The sequence below is a fragment of the Osmerus eperlanus genome, chromosome 1 (genome assembly GCF_963692335.1).
Source record: "Osmerus eperlanus chromosome 1, fOsmEpe2.1, whole genome shotgun sequence".
NCBI lineage: Eukaryota > Metazoa > Chordata > Actinopteri > Osmeriformes > Osmeridae > Osmerus > Osmerus eperlanus.
Window position 1 is genome coordinate 11,706,222 of NC_085018.1, and position 17,463 is coordinate 11,723,684.

The following is a 17,463-nucleotide window of genomic DNA, read 5'->3' on the forward strand; positions in this document are numbered from 1 at the left end:
TGTGTCAATGTGTGCCAGCGCCTCACCCTGACACTCTCCTTTGCTACTTGTACAGTCGTTCAAGCTATAATGACTAAATGAGTTCAACCCAAAACTTCTGATAATAAATATGTGCGGTCTACAAAAAAAAAAATTTGCATTCCCGTACTAAAATGTCAAATCTCCAGGGTCCTTCTCTCTCCTCCTTTTTTAAGTACCAACCAAGAATAATGCATTCTTCTTCACACTGGGCTCGTTTTTATGTTCCCCTGTAGCTTTGTAAAGCAGAAAGTCCCTGCGGTATCCATTAGGAGGAGGCAGTGTAGCACTGTAAATCAACACTGTAGAGAAGCACTGACACCCTAAGGCACAGAGTCGAGCCACTGTGCTCATTCCAAAAGCCAGGGACTTTGTGGTAGAGAAGATCCTACATTGGCCATGGCCATACTACAGGATGGGCTTTTCGACCATAGGCCAATTATCTTTCCACAAAGATAATGCTCCCTCACAGACACTGGCAGGCTTTAATGTTATTCGTGGTCCTAATTGGGAGCTGAGCTTAGCAGCCTTTCCGGGGACAGCCGAGGAACAGAAGGCGCTAGCACACATGGCTGGTCCTCATCTACATGTCGTCAGCAGCCTCTACATATTCACACAGGCTGAGGGGAGTGGGAGGAGCAGGGGGTTGTCAGCCCAAATGTCAATCACCCGCGCGACATCTGCGATTGTGCCAGCGTGTCCAGATGTGACTAAATGACTGTACTCCTACGATGGCACAGACTTAGCAGGCAAAATGTCACAGATGTCACTCATCGTTTCGGTGGAATTCAACCACTTCTCTCTGCCTGAACCTGTGTTCCTTCCTAAAGCGTCCAGGTGATTCTTATAATGAGTTGAGCTATGTGACTGGGCCATCAGCAGCTTAGTTTGCACCTCAAGTGATTTCCTACCGCCACTCCATGTCTATGACTAATGACATTACTGTGCCAAAGGCCAAATCCGGAGCGTGTGTGAAGTGTCTTTACGAAAGCTCCAGACACTCAGGCTAATTTCCCTGTCAGCCTGTGGGAGGAATAAATGTTGGAGAAGCTTGCCTCGACGACCTTACCGCCATGTAGGAAGAGACTCTGCCACAAACACTGTCACTCTTGTCCACGATACGTAGCTATCATGCTCAGCTGGATGCAGTTTCCTCTGAAAAGGTATGGACCAGGGAAATGCATAAGCTTACTGTGTTGCCTTCTTTATTACAGGGTGGTGTTACCAAGACTACCATTGGTAATCCTGAAATGGTTGATTTAATCGGTAATTACAAATGTATGTTTTTCAGAACATTACCTATACTATATTTTGGACAATAATATTTGGCATACAGTATGTACACACACAAAAGTAAATAAAACATCAAATGGTTTTCTCATAGACTTTTATTAAAGTTTATTTGATGTTTACATGGAGGTAATACAATGCTTTCTCTTAAAACGGCACAATTAAAACTACATATGAAAACGAATACGAACATGTCTGGGCCCCTTAAACAGTATCTACAAATGGAGTTGACCATTGATAAACAAAGCCCAGATCCAAAGGATCAGTCCTTCTCCAAGAATTGGTTCCAGGTCGAAGTTTAAGCTACATGTTGAGTAAAATCACATGTACAGTACATTCATGGGTGGGGTGATGCAAACAAACCGCCACCGGAGAACCCTAATAATAGAAGGTTGGAATGGAACTCCTTATCTCCTGAAGCAGTGAGGTGTATCATCACTAATCTCTACAACTGTTTGTCATTCTAAACACGTCACACAATAGTCTCCTTTAAGAAAATAAAAACACCAAGCAGCCAGAATGCAAAGCAACTATCTCTGAGTCTTGGTAAAGGTTGTTCAGCATGCATAGGAGACTGCTAACCCCACTGATTCTACTTAATTGTCATCCGAGACAGTAAACAAGGCGTTTAAAGAGTTTATTCGGTTTCAATGCACTAAAGTAGCCCCCCTAGGATAATCCGTTTAATCTAGTCTTGTGATACTGCAGCACTGTATCAAAGAGAAAGCTTCAAAAGCATTATTATCGGCTTTTGCATGGCATAGAATCACTTTTATGTTTGTACATGCCCAGTGTTGCAAATAACCCCAAATCTCTCCCTCTTTTGAAATGAACAGCACATTAATGACTAGTCAGAGGCAGTGGAATATGAAGAGATGCACCTTGATGCTGTGTGCTCGCCAACATTTTCTCTCTTCGCGCTTTGAACAGAAAGACATGGAGGCCTTTAGAATCATGGTCTTGGTTTGCGTGTGTGTGTGTGTGTGTGTGTGTGTGTGTGTGTGTGTGTGAATGGGCAGGAGACATAACCGCCTGTGTTCCCTTCTTAGTTGTTGTTTGTCATAATCCACCAGGATGCTTGAGGACAGAGAGAGGGACGAAGCGAACAGCGAGAAAGAGAGAGAACAGAAAAGAGAAATGTCACCACGCTGAGTAGACATTGACCGTTGTTACTTCCACGTTGTATTAAAACAATTGTATCTTTGTACACACACACACAGACACACACACACACACACACAGACACTGGTGTACCTGGGAGCACCATGGTGGACACAACTTCAGGATCCTCGAGCATATCAATGACACAACGCTGGAAATTCTTACTAGCATTCGACTGCAGGTAGCTGGAAGGCACAGAAAGCGAGAGAACAGGAGAGAGAGACAGAGAGTCAAACACGTATTTAACAGTATTCCATCATCAGAAAACAATGTGGTAAGACTGTTCCAAGTTTTCAGTAATTACCTCGACTTTTGTTAGAGTCATTTTCATCTCAAATACATTGTTTCTGTATTAAATCCAGGATGATTGCTTACAGATTTTTATGACAGATTCAATTATATATACTCATTGGTATGTATACAATAACCCCAAAGGTGTGTGTGTGTGGTCGTGTCTGTTTGTATGCATGACATGAGAGATGAGCCATCTGCTCATCGACTGTGGTGAGAAGAATTTTCCATCAGAAAGATGAGCAGTCTGCCCGTGTGTGATTTATATCTCTCTCTCACACACGCGCGCTCGCGCACACACACACGCACTCACACACACACCAGGCTCACCTCATCCAGGAGAGACGATCCTGCCAGAACTCATACATTATGTAGCACAACTTCCCTGGGATCTTCTGGAGAGACACACTGAGGGAGAGGGAGAGAGAGGTAGGGAGGGAGAGCATGTCATTGAATGAGTGAGTGAGAGATGTGGCCATTAGAGCTTGGCAGAGTCATCAGCAGTGCGTTAGTGCCCCTTCCAGACCGCAGACCACAATCACAGCAATCTGAGTTTGCACAGAAAGGGCAGGAGTAAATCACGTGTCAAAACAGAACTCAGGCTGAGTTTATAGTGCACAGGCATGAACATAGGCAGTATGGTGGGGCAGTGTGGTGGGGCAGTATGGTGGGGCAGTATGGTGGGGCAGTGTGGTGGGGCAGTATGGTGGGGCAGTATGGTAGGGCAGTATGGTGGGGCAATATGGTGGGGCAGTGTGGTGGGGCAGTGTGGTGGGGCAGTATGGTGGGGCAGTATGGTGGGGGCAGTATGGTGGGGCAGTATGGTGGGGCAGTATGGTGGGTCAGTGTGGTGGGGCAGTATGGTGGGGCAGTATGGTGGGGCAGTATGGTGGGGGCAGTATGGTGAGGGCAGTATGGTGGGGCAGTATGGTGGGGCAGTATGGTGGGACAGTATGGTGGGGCAGTATGGTGGGGCAGTATGGTGGGGGCAGTATGGTGGGGCAGTATGGTGGGGCAGTATGGTGGGTCAGTATGGTGAGGGCAGTATGGTGGGGGCAGTATGGTGAGGGCAGTATGGTGAGGGCAGTATGGTGAGGGCAGTATGGTGGGGCAGTATGGTGAGGGCAGTATGGTGGGGCAGTATGGTGGGTCAGTATGGTGAGGGCAGTATGGTGGGGCAGTATGGTGGGGCAGTATGGTGAGGGCAGTATGGTGAGGGCAGTATGGTGGGGCAGTATGGTGGGGCAGTATGGTGAGGGCAGTATGGTGGGGCAGTATGGTGAGGGCAGTATGGTGGGGCAGTATGGTGGGGCAGTATGGTGAGGGCAGTATGGTGAGGGCAGTATGGTGGGGCAGTATGGTGGGGCAGTATGGTGAGGGCAGTATGGTGGGGCAGTATGGTGAGGGCAGTATGGTGAGGGCAGTATGGTAGGGCAGTATGGTGGGGCAGTATGGTGGGACAGTATGGTGGGGCAGTATGGTGAGGGCAGTATGGTGGGGCAGTATGGTGGGGCAGTATGGTGAGGGCAGTATGGTGGGGCAGTATGGTGGGACGGGAAGATCCATTGAGGGCTATCAGTTCATTCTTGATTCTCACTTACGACATGGACAATTTGAATGTTGTTTTGAATAAAAGCTGAAATGTTCAATATCTGTCTATTAAAGAAGCCACTAACTGTAGGTTGTCGTCCTGGGTGGAGGTGGCGTCCACATAGCTCTTGAGAACCTTCTGGAAGTCCTCCAGATCCTCCTCCATCACGGCCATCTGCCTCTGGACGAGCAGGATGTTCTGTTGGCAAGGAGACTGAGCGCCTTAGTTGGTCAGAAGAGTCATCTGGGCTTATGAAGGTAGATGGATATCACGTTGAGATGAATCATATTTTTTATGTTGCTACGATACTGTGACGTTATCTGAAAGATTCCTCATTTACCGATTTGTATGTACTGGCCAAGGAATCCTCCTTCAGGGGTTCCAATTTAGGACTCTGAGAACAGGAGATATAATCGGGGTCATACACAACGCGTCTTAAATGTCTAGCCTTTGTCTATGTATTCACAATCCTCTGTGGACGACAAGAGTCAGAGCAGAACAATCTAATTAACTTATGTGAAAAGGTGGATCATTCGATTGTTTTGGCCATTCATTTAATCGTCGCTATGGATTTGACATTCAACTTCCATTTTCTATGGGAGTTGTGCCGTGAAATACCAGACAGTACTTGATATGAAGTAGTTTTTGTCTCAAAATTGACAAACGACAAAAGAATACAAATTTGATTGTAGCTTAAAAATTCTCTGGACCTTTTGGACCTGAAGCCAGTATTAACCTAGATTCCGTTTAGCAAGAGTTGATCTATAATATGATATCTCCAAAGCTCTCATCAAAGTCAATATTCAGAAAGCCTCATCTGTATGCTTAGCCATATTTGGCACAGAACTCTATAACCTTCCTAAAAAAAAAAAGAAGCTTTCTAAATCATCTGTGCCTGTACACGATCAGACCTGGCTGGGCAGTAGGTGGGGTGTGCAGCTAAGGTAGCACTGGAGGAGGTGTTGGAATGGATACTACGCTGCAAACAAGATCAAAGTGATACATGTCTTCGATATTGCAGGATTTGATCCCTGAGACAGCAGGATGAGGAATGAGCAGCAAGTAGAAAGGGAAGGGAGAATAATCTAAGGAGAAACACAGCACATCCCAGTCAGGGAGGAAGAACAGGGGTGTGTGCTGGTATGATGAATATGTAAAGGCCGAGCCAGTCACCTGACACTCCAGCTTATCAAGAAGTTGCTGCAGCCGGTTGACCTGGGAACACCAATTATCCTCCGTGTCCATGGTTACTCCTGCAACATACATATTCTGTCTGAGACGTAGAGCAATGCCTGGCTGGTGATGGTCATCATAGCAGTCCATCAGAGCAACCTTTACTCATATCGCACAGTATCAGCTCCAGTATAGTCAATACTCTGTCTAGACACAATGCAATCAGAATAGAAATGTGAAACTGTTCATTCGATTTGTCTGTGGACACGTACCGACTGAGATCAGGTTCTGCTGACCTCCAGACCAGGTGTGCTACTTCCTAACATGACCCGTCACGACAGAGCTACTAGTCATCATACTGTCTGCTTTTTTTTTTTTTAAACCTGTAAGTATGTGCAACCCACCGCCGAGACAGAACAGTGACAGTTGAGAGAAACCACCTGTTCATGCCGAAGGATGACAAACAAACTCCGACCACAGCCCACTGAACCGTCTAAGGAGAACATCAATCCTCTTTTCCTCAGAACGTCAATATCAGCGAGGGAGAGCTAAGAAATCCCGTCACAAAGTAAATAATTGGCCCTACTCTGCATTCTCGGAAGTGGAAGTATACGCAGTGGTTTTGCCCCCGAGCGAACGGCTCAGCTGTTCATACTGAACAGAAACAACATTCGGTATTCAGAGTGTGGGGCTGTGTCTGCCTTCGCTGTCAAATCCAAACAAGGATGGCAGAGCGGGGATGCAGCATCTAGGGGGGGCTGGGACAGAGTCACCTGTGGTGAAGGCGCCTGAGCGGGGCTCCGTCGGGGACAGACAAAGTTTTTTCTGGAGCCTGCGGCCACACCTCCTGCTGTTCCTCTCTCCGGTGTACTGCTCTGTCGCTTTCACCTCCCTCCTGCAAAGACACGGATAAACGTCTGAGATCAGGAGGAACTGTCGGTTCGATGGGCTGAAAGAGGGATGAATCGGCTGTCGCAAGGGATGAGAAGAACAAAAAAAGAACGAAAAAGCAGGACCCGGTGACATGGCAAATTTATCCGGACAACCATAACGACATAAATATATAACAACATTTACAACAAGAAAAGTATGTCATTGTATCCCTCAGGGGGCCTATGGGCTGGGACACAGTGTTCTGGAACCACCACACCCATTGTTTTGTGTGTGCACAATATATGAGTATGTGTTTGGGGAGGGTTTTTTTTTCCACAGAATAGCTGTGTCATTTGTTGTTAGGGCAGGGCAGGACGCGTGGTGTGTGTGTGTGTGTCCTGCTGACAGAGCAGAGGAAGTGTAAGACAGGGAGGTTCTCATGCTGGGTCCTGCCTGTCTCTTAAAGGCCACAGCAACATCTATAAATCCAGAAGAGAACAGGTGAATCTCTCCACCTCATCCTCCTGGACTCCTTCGGTTAGCGATGATACTGGTGTGACACACAAAGGGAAGGACACTAGGAGCTCCCTCTTGTCCAGGGGCATCCGACTCTGCTGCCCTGGAAGACGTGTTTAGCTTGCCCACTTCAGTAGGGACTAACGGATATGGAGTGGATTAATGACACAGCAAATACCAAGTTCGCTTCAATCAAACGATGAAGTGGCCCACTTGTACCCATTAGCACACCACATAACATTGCTTCTCTTTCTGTCTCCATGCACATTCGGCTCCATCATTAGACCAAGGGACGCCATCTTTGTGGTCGGACGGCTACTTCTGCGATGGCTACTTTAGGGTGTGGTGCCGAAACACCCTGCAAGACGGGGAGCCTTTTAAAGCCGTCAAGGCGTATGCCCCGCCATGAACCGTCCCCTGTGTGTCACTACGCTTCTGTAACCCAGACGAGGTGCGGGAGGGGTGCAGTGGGAGGTTGGTACTGACGGGGCGGGGCTGCTCTGCTCCTCCACGGCCTCCATGGCGCACTGCAGGGACCTTTGGAGAGACTGCAGCTGGCTGGAGGTCTCCCTCAGCATGAACCTGGTCACAAACTGACCCAGCACGCTGGAACCCTGGTACTCCTGAGAGAAGAGAGGGGGAGGGAGGGAGGAGGGGAGAGAGGGAGGAGGGGAGAGAGGAAGGAGGGGAGAGAGGGAGGAGGGGAGAGAGGGAGGAGGGGAGAGAGGAAGGAGGGGAGAGAGGGAGGAGGGGAGAGAGAGAGGAGGGGAGAGAGAAAAGAGGGAAGAGGAGTAAATGTTTGGTAAAAATGTGTTCTCATCTGCTCAGGGACTATACTTCATGGACTTCAAGTCTATATGGTAATTATGAAGTACTTTGCAATTGTAAAATAATGATGCAGCAATCTAAATTGCCCCAAATTACAGTCAATCGCTCGTTAAAAACTATATATAGACCCTAGTTAAAAAGAGAAATTGTTTTAATTCAATATTCGATGCACATCGTTTTAGGCTGGTTTCTCTTAACATGCTATAATTAAAGGATCCCCATTGGAATCATGTCTCATCTCATTGTTAATAACAAGGGAAGCTGGGGCTGGGGCTAAAACCCAAGATGACAGCTAGCTTCGGTAGATGAGCACCATGGGAAAACCGGTCCGGGCCACTGGTGATGGCATGTGTGACAGACTCCAGATGCTAATAATCAGTGACAGACCCCAGCGGGCCTCCCTTCTGACAGCATAAGGAAGAGCTGCAAGGAACAGGGGGTCTAATTGGGACAGGCAGGATTTCTATTCAGTAAACCTGCCCTACAGTCTAAAAGGCATGGCTGGTTTCATTAGACAGCAATCAGACTTTTGCTTTTCTGCAAAGCGACCGTCTGTCTCTGTCTGTCTGTCTTGCAGGTTAAGAACCTTTTCAAGTCAAGGTTGTGAATAATTGGCACCTCGCGAGGTAGGTGGAAACATGAGGTAAAATGACGGTTCTTTTGGTGTAATAATACCATTTTAAGGATCGCCAACATGTCCACCTCCACGAGAATAGTTCTAGCTATGTCAGCCGAAGAACAGGAACACCTAACTTCCTATGAAAATGAAACTGTGTCGGCTAGTTTTAAAAGGGATATTTCTTCAGCCCTGCATTGTGGATGACGAGAAGGAGAGGTCTCTGTATCCTCAATCTCCCATAATCCCTTTCACATTATTGTGCTGACCTTTGCTTCACTGTTTAGGCTAGACAGAGATCATTGATTTTCACCATTTTGTTGCAAATAAGTACCAGCTCATCCATGACTCTTCAGTGATTAGACACACACCAGATGCCAAAATACTGAATGCCTCTCATGCAGCTCATCAAATGGCAACGAAGGCTGTCTGGAATATTCCAGTAGCAACAGCGTTGCTTGACTCATCAGTTTTACAAGGTGCTACTGGATAGGCTCCATCTGTGTAGAGGACCATTTCCTCTCAAAGCCATGAGTCAGCTGTGGGTACTAGGCGCAGTGTGTGTGTGTGTGTGTGTGTGTGTGTGTGTGTGTGTGTGTGTGTGTGTGTGAGAGAGAGAAACAGAAATAGAGGGATACAGTTCTATGCTTATCATAGCGGCTTACCTCTTTAGTTTTGTCCATTGCCTTCAGAATGGCAATGTTCAGGTTGTCTAAAGCAGAGAGGACATTCAGGTACTCCCCCAAGTGCTGAGAGAAATAATCTGAAAGAAGAAAGAAAATATATGTATTTATATTTGTATATATATATATATATATATATATATATATATATATATGATGATATACGTACTACTATTTTCGTAGTATTGGGATTTAACAGGGCTGTCAATGAAATGACAACATCACACAATGAGCATACAAACGATGCATCTTCAGCTGAATAATATGACAAGGGTTTTTCTGCTATGACAATTTGTTCTGTTTGATGTGTTTGAAACGTCAAGCATTTGTAAAGAATGATTGGTGTACGACACATGAAGAATAGGCCATCACGGCTAGACTCGACTCAGATCTCAAATACGACTTTTTACCCCAACAAAAAGTTTCAAAAGTATTATACTAAATATATTTGGATGTAGCAAATGCCATGGAAACCAACTTGAGAGCACCAGAGGCTACAAAAGGTGGGTGATTAATGTCTGATGGAGGAAGTCCAAGATGCACTCAAACTGATGAGAAAAATTTGACTCCCCCCCCCGACATCAATTGCAGATCAATAAATTATGCAGCAAGTTATTCTTGGTAGTCCATGTTTACAGATCTTTGCCCTACTTCTCCACTATTTAGGCCACCAGGACATTGCCTGCCACTCACTGAACAGTCCAGTTCTACAACAATCCCCATCGCCCAGCCCCAACCAGGTCCACGCCCAGGCGAGAGAACCAGGGTGATGGAACACAATTGGATTGATGATGGTAAGGGTGATGATGATGACGATGATGGGAGATGTTATGACGATGATGGAGATGATGATCATCTCAACAATGGCGATACTGTAAGAATTGTAGATGGTCATCACAAAGAATGCATGGGGGACGCACTAAGCATTGAGGTGAAGGAGAGAATGAAAGATGAGAAAAAAAGGTAGAACAGAAAAATCAAACTCACCTGATAGCTTGTCAGTGTCTAGGTTGCTGCAATATAAGGCAGGAGAGGAACAGAAAGAGAAAGTTAATAGAATCTAGGGCTATTCTAAGAAGTGGCCTTAACTGAGTGGTTCTGCATCCAGAATTTCGGTCGTATTTTCAAAATGAATTTACTTACAAACTATTCCTGTCTGCTACTGTCATAATGCCTGAATCGAACCCTGTTTGCAAGAACCAGAGTGCTTTCCTGCTGCTAGCTAATGGCTTTTTACTTGGAACTTCTGATAAACAAATGAGTGGAGCAAGAAAACCAAGTTAATGAGTTCTGTAATTTGAATGCATCCCTGCTATGGTCTGTGTCATTCACAAGCACTGATCACGACTTTGCCTTTCAATGTGGCCCTAGGCCTTTATGTCACAAGCCATCATCACATCGTCAATGACTATTAAATGACTTCTTCTCTCCTTTAATGTGTTTCTACTAGTTCCACGTTTGTCAGTGGAGGGAGAAAATGTCCTTCCAAACACATGTCTATTAATTCAGTCTATTAACATAATCACCAAACTGCAGATGTTCAGAACAACCGGGTTGAAGCCTTGGGATATACCAGTCCAACATGTGTGTGTGTGTGTGTGTGCGTGTGCAAAAGCGTCCCATCTCAATGACTTTATTAGCTAACCTGAGAAGGGAAGGGACGTTGACAGCAAAGCTAATCTGGCTATCATAACCGTTTTCCAGATTTGAGGAGGCTGATAGGTAAGTGCTTCATGAATATAAATCTCCACTCTGCCAGAAGCAATGAAGAGAAACGGGTTGAAATCATTGGACCTTTTAGCCATTGGGACTAGCACACACATGGAAGTTAAGATAAGCTTTCATGTTCCAGACTACATAATGAAGGTCAACTTGGGTTGCAAAATATTCTCTATGCATGGAATAAACACTAATGATCATAAACTACTTTGCTCTGATTGCAGTATTAAGGAATTAGGGTTTTGAAGTGGTCTCCAAGAGAAGAAAACACAATTTGGCCCCCATGTACTGCAGTTGGGGTTAGGGCCTTGCCTTTGACCTGTAACTAAAAACAGCAGAGTGACCAGTTCATTAGGGTGGATTGCCCGCAGACTTGATCCCGACCCCAGAGGTGTGGAGGACCTACTTGTTCTGTCGGCCATCTATGGAATAGAACAGCTCCTGTAGCTCCTCGGTGGTGAGCACCCCGTCAGCGAAGTAAGCATTGAACTCATCAAACGACAGCTTCCCGTCGTCTGAAACGGACAGAGAATACGCGCGTCAAACACCACATGGCGCTGGTTACGTCGTCGCCATGTTTCACGCGAGAACGATCCAACGACCGATCCTCGATGGGGCATTCTTTCATTCAAACCAGGAAGCTTTAATGAGACGCATTCCATACGCGCACGTCGATCCGATGTCTGACACAGCGTTTCTTTTCGTTCTTTCCATCTGGGTCGTTGGCGTGTCAGAGCTGGAGCCCCAAAGGTGCCACCAGATGAACGTGTTCTTGGCTTTCACATCCCTACTGGCCAGACTACCACTACAGTACTATCAGAGGGCAAAGCGGATCCAACCATCTCATAAAGAAGGGTACTCGGAGCCGCATCCAAGCGAAGAGCGCCCACATAAGCGGTCGAAATCGTCTCACCTCGAAAGGTACGAGGACGGGGTCAATATGCCGGAGGTTCCAGGCTGTCGACTTCGCTGCAGCCCCGACTCAAGCGCAAATCTGAGGGGCCATCTGTTTAGCTGGGCACGATAGCCAGGAGTCATCCACACTGATCTGAATGTATAATATGCTGGCTGGAACAGCCTGGACTCCTCCACACCTCCTCTCACTGCTAATGACTGAGTGCCCGACCAAACGGCCTGTACACCCCCCCCCCCCCCGCCACCCCCCCACAAGCTGTGTCAAACGGACTGAAGGACATGTTTTTCTCCCAGAAGGTCTGTCTGTCTCTGATTGGAGGGGTTTCTCTACATAATCAAGGGCTTCTTTGCTTCGTTTCCTACCTGATCCAGGCAGTCTCTCTATATTTTATTTGTCGGGTGAAATCAAGAAAAACAGACAGGGAGATGTGTCGGGTGTGCAGATGAGAAGGATGATCTGCAGGGAGATGACACACCCTGCTCAGGACCGCCTAGTGTTGGCCACTTGGTATAGGCACGACGCGACGACACTTGGACGCTCGTTTAAGAAAGAGTTTGGGAACAGACGCCTGCCCTCTCCCAATCCCCCCCCCCCTTCCGTCTCTGTGAAGTCCTTCCATCTCGAGCGTCGAGTGGACCCACACCATCGTTGGTGTGTGTACTTCTCGGCTCTGCTCGTCTTTTTGACAGCGTAATGACGACCGCAGGGAGGCCGCTCACGTCGCTGACAGTTTTGGGTTAAGATGCCATGGCCACGAAGAGGGACCTGGGAAAGATGATTGCCTGGGTATCTGTCCATTTCATCCATTATTGCTCAAGGGGTCGGCGTGCTAAGTGTCCTGCAGCAGGACAGGATGTACTCGTGAGTATTAACTGACACTTAGGGCCAATTCAAATCCCTCCTGAGCAGGCCTGCTGGTTCCAGTCATATCTATTAAGTCTGTGAACTTAACAGTCACTGGGTACCCCATTCAAATCTGAATGTGTATCGGGAATCACATGGCAACTTAAGGGCCCTGATACGGGAACAAATTTGTGTTTGTTTGCCCAATATCAATGTTCTCTTCTTGTTGATCCAAGCTCCATCCAACATCTATTATTCAGTCCAGCTGTCACTTTGGCCTTGAGTTGATGGGGAGATGGTTACCACAGTTCTATCTAGAGCTAACACCTATCAGAGCTCAGGCTCTGCCCTCTCCCTGCTTTCTGAGGGGCCTCGCTGTCACCGCCACTCCCACCTATACTGTCAGACTGTCAACAAATACACACAAAATACATATGACAGGAGAGAGAGAGAGAAAGAGAGAGAGAGAGAGAGAGAGAGAGAGAGAGAGAGAGAGAGAGAGAGAGAGAGAGAGAGAGAGAGAGAGAGAGAGAGAGAGAGAGAGAGAGACAAAGAGAAGGAGGGAAAGAGAGGGGCTGTCAGCCGCCTTGTCTATTCCTGACTCATATGTACTGTAAGTCTCGGCTCATACACCTGGTGATTCCACCATGACAGCTGCAGTATGTGAGGCAGGAGATGCATACGCCTGATTGGTAAATCAGACAGGCCTACTGCATGTCGAGCCTTGAATGACAACCTATTAAATGGAGACAGTTTTCCTGTGCTTGTTAAGTAGGGCAATTATTTTTTATGAAGTATAAACTGCAGGTTTAGTGAGACTGTCATTAAACTGCACTCTTATCAACAACATTGAGGCATACCGCAACTGCCATTGTACAATAAAGAAAAAAATGCAATTGATTGCAAATAAAACAAAACATTAGATAATCGTACATACTGTATATCGAAATCTAAATACCTATCCCAAAGTTAGAAATTGTGTTTAGGATAACTGTATGCTCCTCGTTCGATGTTACTTCAGAACAGTAGAGTGTCGACAGCAACCAAAGATGCTTTAAACTGTGCTGTCCCTCGCTTCTTGTGAAAAAGCCAAAGTAAGCTTAACTAGACTGAAAGTAAACAATAAAGTAAGCAAGACTCGGAGTAAGTAGGGCACAAACTAGGCCACACTTTTATCTCTTCAACGGTCAGCTGTGGTAACTTCACTTCGACACTGCTCTCTTAAGTGTGTTATATATTCCCAAGGACATATAGAAGGCCTTCATACATAGCCAATATAAGGGGGAAGGGTCTGGTTTGTAGTTATATGTTGAGGCTCCTCTAAGGGAGGAAATACTCTCACAAGGGCTGCTTTTATTCTTAGCAGGCCTGCTCTACTTGCAGTCGTGTTTCATCATGGTGTCTGTTACCACTCTGACGTGTTGCCTTTCCTCATCAACACTAAACTAGGAATTCTTCCCCGTGATTTCTTGCTCTCTAAATTGTTTCGCGCCTAGAAGTATAAAAACCTTGTTAGTCGGGTTCTCTACTCTCGAAGGAACAGAAAAAGATTTCCCAACACTATTTCTAGAGAGCTACCGTCCTGTATGTTTTTCTTCTAAACTTAATCTATCACACCTGATTTTCAAATGTTGCTGATTGACAGGCAGAATCCTGTTTGTTACGACTGAGTTTGAAGAAGAAAAAAAACGAAAAGAAAAAAACAAAGTAAATGTTTTTTTTAAGATCCCCAGGAGCATGGTTGGACAGCCCTGTACATCGAATCTCATCTCGACTGTAACCATGTGAAGCTGTGCTCCGACCCCTCCACCGCTCACATAGATACCGAAACCTGACCGAGCAGAGTTGATTACAATCAAGACCATGCCAGGCAGCAGCAGTGCTTGGACCGCGGCCGCGGACCACTTCATCACCCTGCTGGCTTCTCAGACTGCAGAGGTCAGAGCCGTTTGGTATCACTGATTCTGACCTGCCGTGGCTGGACAGGCCTGCTGCTGCCTACTCATATCTGATTTGATTTGACTCCTTATCATGCCATCTGATGTGGAGACCGATTGGGGCACTTGAGAGACACTCGACAGGGCAATTTCGGCACAGTATTTCGAGATTGAGGATGCATGTCATTTTCGCTCGTTATTCCAACTGAGAGTGAGTATGGCATACAATTCTCAGTACACAGTTTTGCAGACGGCTTATGGAGCATTCAAAGAAAGTAACACGATTCATGTTGAGTATCTCACTATCCAATGATGATGACAAAAAAAAGCCCAATTAGTTTGATTCTGCACCAAGTCAATGGAACTGACAGTGATCTATGCTGCCTCAAAGACCATTTTCACACAAGTCATTAATCCTCAACCTCTACATGGTTTTGTGTCTGTAAAGGTTTTCAGTTAAGACTGAAGTGAAAAGAGCATTAGTTGATTAGTCTTTCATGGGTATTATTGGCTTTCGTTTTGAACGAAATGGCGTGAGCTCCAATTGAAATGCAAATCCACAAGCTCACACAAGAGTACATGAATCATCAACAATGTCACGGCGTTGTGGTTTACTTACCGTTTTTGTCAGCACGGCGGAAAATCTGAAACAACAAGAGAAGTCATTACTCACAGGAGCAGAACATCCCTTTAGGGTATCTATTGAAACGAATCATTTGTCAACACAACAAAACAATTGGCCGACATTGTTAGTACTACTAACTGCTTTGTATGTCATATTTATGTAATAATAGTTGTTTTTAAACGTGACCCGGGTACATGTATCTCATAAATTTTAATCTCAATGGGACTTCCTGGTTAAATAAAGGTTAAATAAATAAATAAAAAATAAATAAAATCCTCTGACTATCTGACTTTCCCATCACCAGAACTACCGGTCACCTCTGGCTCCAATCTCAGGTTATACACCCCCATCCAAGAGGCTTACAGTGGCGATTCAAGATGTCACGAATCTTAAGCTTCTGCTCAGATTGGCAATGATTCATCAAGCCATCTAGGCCTAGTCTCCAAACCCATTCCACACATAACCCCCCGCTCCCCACAGCACACACCTTTAACGAGATTTTCCGGGGGGGGGGTTTAACCCCGCCCTCCCCCAAGAGCTCGGTAACAATGTCTTCCCGGTTGCATTACGGCTGTATCTTTAGCCCCGGTCTTCTAAGGTGATGATGCATCATTTACAAGCAGCCAGAAAAGGTCAGGCTTGCTACCCAGAGTGCTGCTGTTCTGATGTCACTCTGGCAGGTGTTAAGACAGTGGGAACTCTAGGGGCCCTACTGACACCGATCTCCACAGACTGGCAGCCCTGCGCCGCTCAGCCGAGAGGGAGAGATGGCGGGTGCGTGAGCCTCAGACAGCACAGCGGAGAGGCACAGATACCGCACCTAGTCCAGGTTTCATCATTCCATTATCAGCCCGTCCTGACCACCGCTGATCCTTTTCACACCTACTTCACCAAGACCGCGACAGATGATGAAAAGATCACATTTCGTTCAAGTTCTGTCCCATTGGTCGAGGTCTGGGGTTAACCATCTGTTTGTAAATAACAACTTGGATTTATCTTGGATGGTTATTTAGCCAACAGCAATGGAGTACAAAAAACAAACACATTCTATCATGTGTCTTACTTGATCCCAGACAAGGCTTTGTAATATGAGCTCTTTTTAACATGAATATATTACCATCTTAGACATTCTCCTACTGTGCTGGGACAGTGGGAGAAGAATATCTAAGATGGTAATATATTCATGTTAAAAAGAGCTCATCCACTTATCCACCGTATTACAGTAACAGGCCAAATATCCCTCTGTGATATGAGGCTTGTTTATCCCAAGGGCATTACCAAACCCATGAATAAAGTAGGTCTGCTGGTGTTGTCAAGAGAGGAGTGCGTCTTTGTAAATCCTCCTTCTGCACACTGCATCTTAACTTACAAGGAGGTGGAGATGATTCGATTACTTTGATTGCAACCATTATTCTTTGTCTCTGCAAACATGGAGAGCACCTACCATAAATAAGATATTATTATCATGCACCATTAGCTTAATTCATTGCAGCACGCTGATGATGAAACCATCTTACAAGTAGATTGTTTAAACGATCCCAGACTATCTCCCCCTTGGGGCAGACAAGAGGGAGAATTAAGTGTGAGACACCATGATGGACTTTGTTCTGTGTGTTGCTTGGTCTGCGGGGAGGGGGTAACCAGACCCCAAATCTCTCCTGCTGAGAAAGCTTATACTTTGCACCAGCTGTGTACCTCTCCCTCATCTACCATCCAACCCACAGAACTGACACAGCACAACGTCACGGACACACATACAGAGCCAAACAAAGGTGGAGTGCAAAAAATCACATCATTTATTACGTAAGACGGCATCTGTACCTGTTATAGGCCTTCATTATTATTTTGTTTACGGTGTTTTATAAGGTATAGGCTACAAACCAAACAAAAAAACAAAAAAACAAAAAAAACATCTTGCTTTCCTAACCTATGTAAGACTTCTAATACTTGTCGGTAGGCTACAATATAGACTGTTATGTGAGTTTCCTATTTATGTAGCTACTTACATCGTGAAATATTGGAAGTCCATGTACAAGGTTATGCAGTTGCGGCTGCTGCTGCTGCTGCTGCGCCCGAAGATGCTTCTGTTTCGCCGACTGCAGGCACATAGTGATCATCTCCGTACAAGCCAACATTTCTGAATGCGTTAGGAATGCTCTTCAACACTCGTCTCTGGTTCTCTAAGAGAGCTCCGCACCGCTGATCAACTTGACAGTGTAGGCTACGTATTTCAAAGAGTCTGAGTGCGGAGTAATGAGAAGGCGTTGATGTTGCTCCGCAACTTTCTGCAGTATGGTCTTTCCTTCTCTGCTCTGATTGGTTAACATTCTCGTTGAGCATCACCTGGCGCTGAAAATGATAGCAGTGGCGCATTTAGAAGGTT

General features: G+C 45.9%; 1 protein-coding gene across 1 annotated transcript; it reads right to left on the reverse strand.

Moving 5' to 3' along the window:
* Positions 1-1,394: 1,394 nt before the first annotated feature.
* necab3 (N-terminal EF-hand calcium binding protein 3) lies at positions 1,395-17,402 on the reverse strand. Its single transcript, XM_062460162.1, has 13 exons — positions 17,087-17,402; positions 15,075-15,099; positions 11,166-11,274; positions 10,028-10,053; positions 9,023-9,120; positions 7,400-7,536; positions 6,298-6,419; positions 5,525-5,604; positions 4,692-4,745; positions 4,437-4,549; positions 3,091-3,168; positions 2,563-2,654; positions 1,395-2,385 (listed from the first exon to the last, which is right to left on the reverse strand). Exons 1-13 carry the CDS (start codon positions 17,213-17,215, stop codon positions 2,354-2,356), a joined length of 1,095 nt encoding a protein of 364 aa, XP_062316146.1. The 5' UTR covers positions 17,216-17,402; the 3' UTR covers positions 1,395-2,353.
* Between the last annotated feature and the right edge of the window lie 61 nt (positions 17,403-17,463).

Excerpts from the sequence above, each read along its gene's own strand:
- necab3 (XM_062460162.1), bottom strand. The coding sequence starts at position 17,215 with ATGTTGGCTTGTACGGAGATGATCACTATGTGCCTGCAGTCGGCGAAA. Across the intron at positions 6,420-7,399 it reads GAGCAGAGCAGCCCCGCCCC|GAGGGAGGTGAAAGCGACAG; the intron begins GTCAGTACCAAC and ends GTGTCTTTGCAG. Across the intron at positions 2,386-2,562 it reads GTCCACCATGGTGCTCCCAG|CATCCTGGTGGATTATGACA; the intron begins GTACACCAGTGT and ends TCTGTCCTCAAG.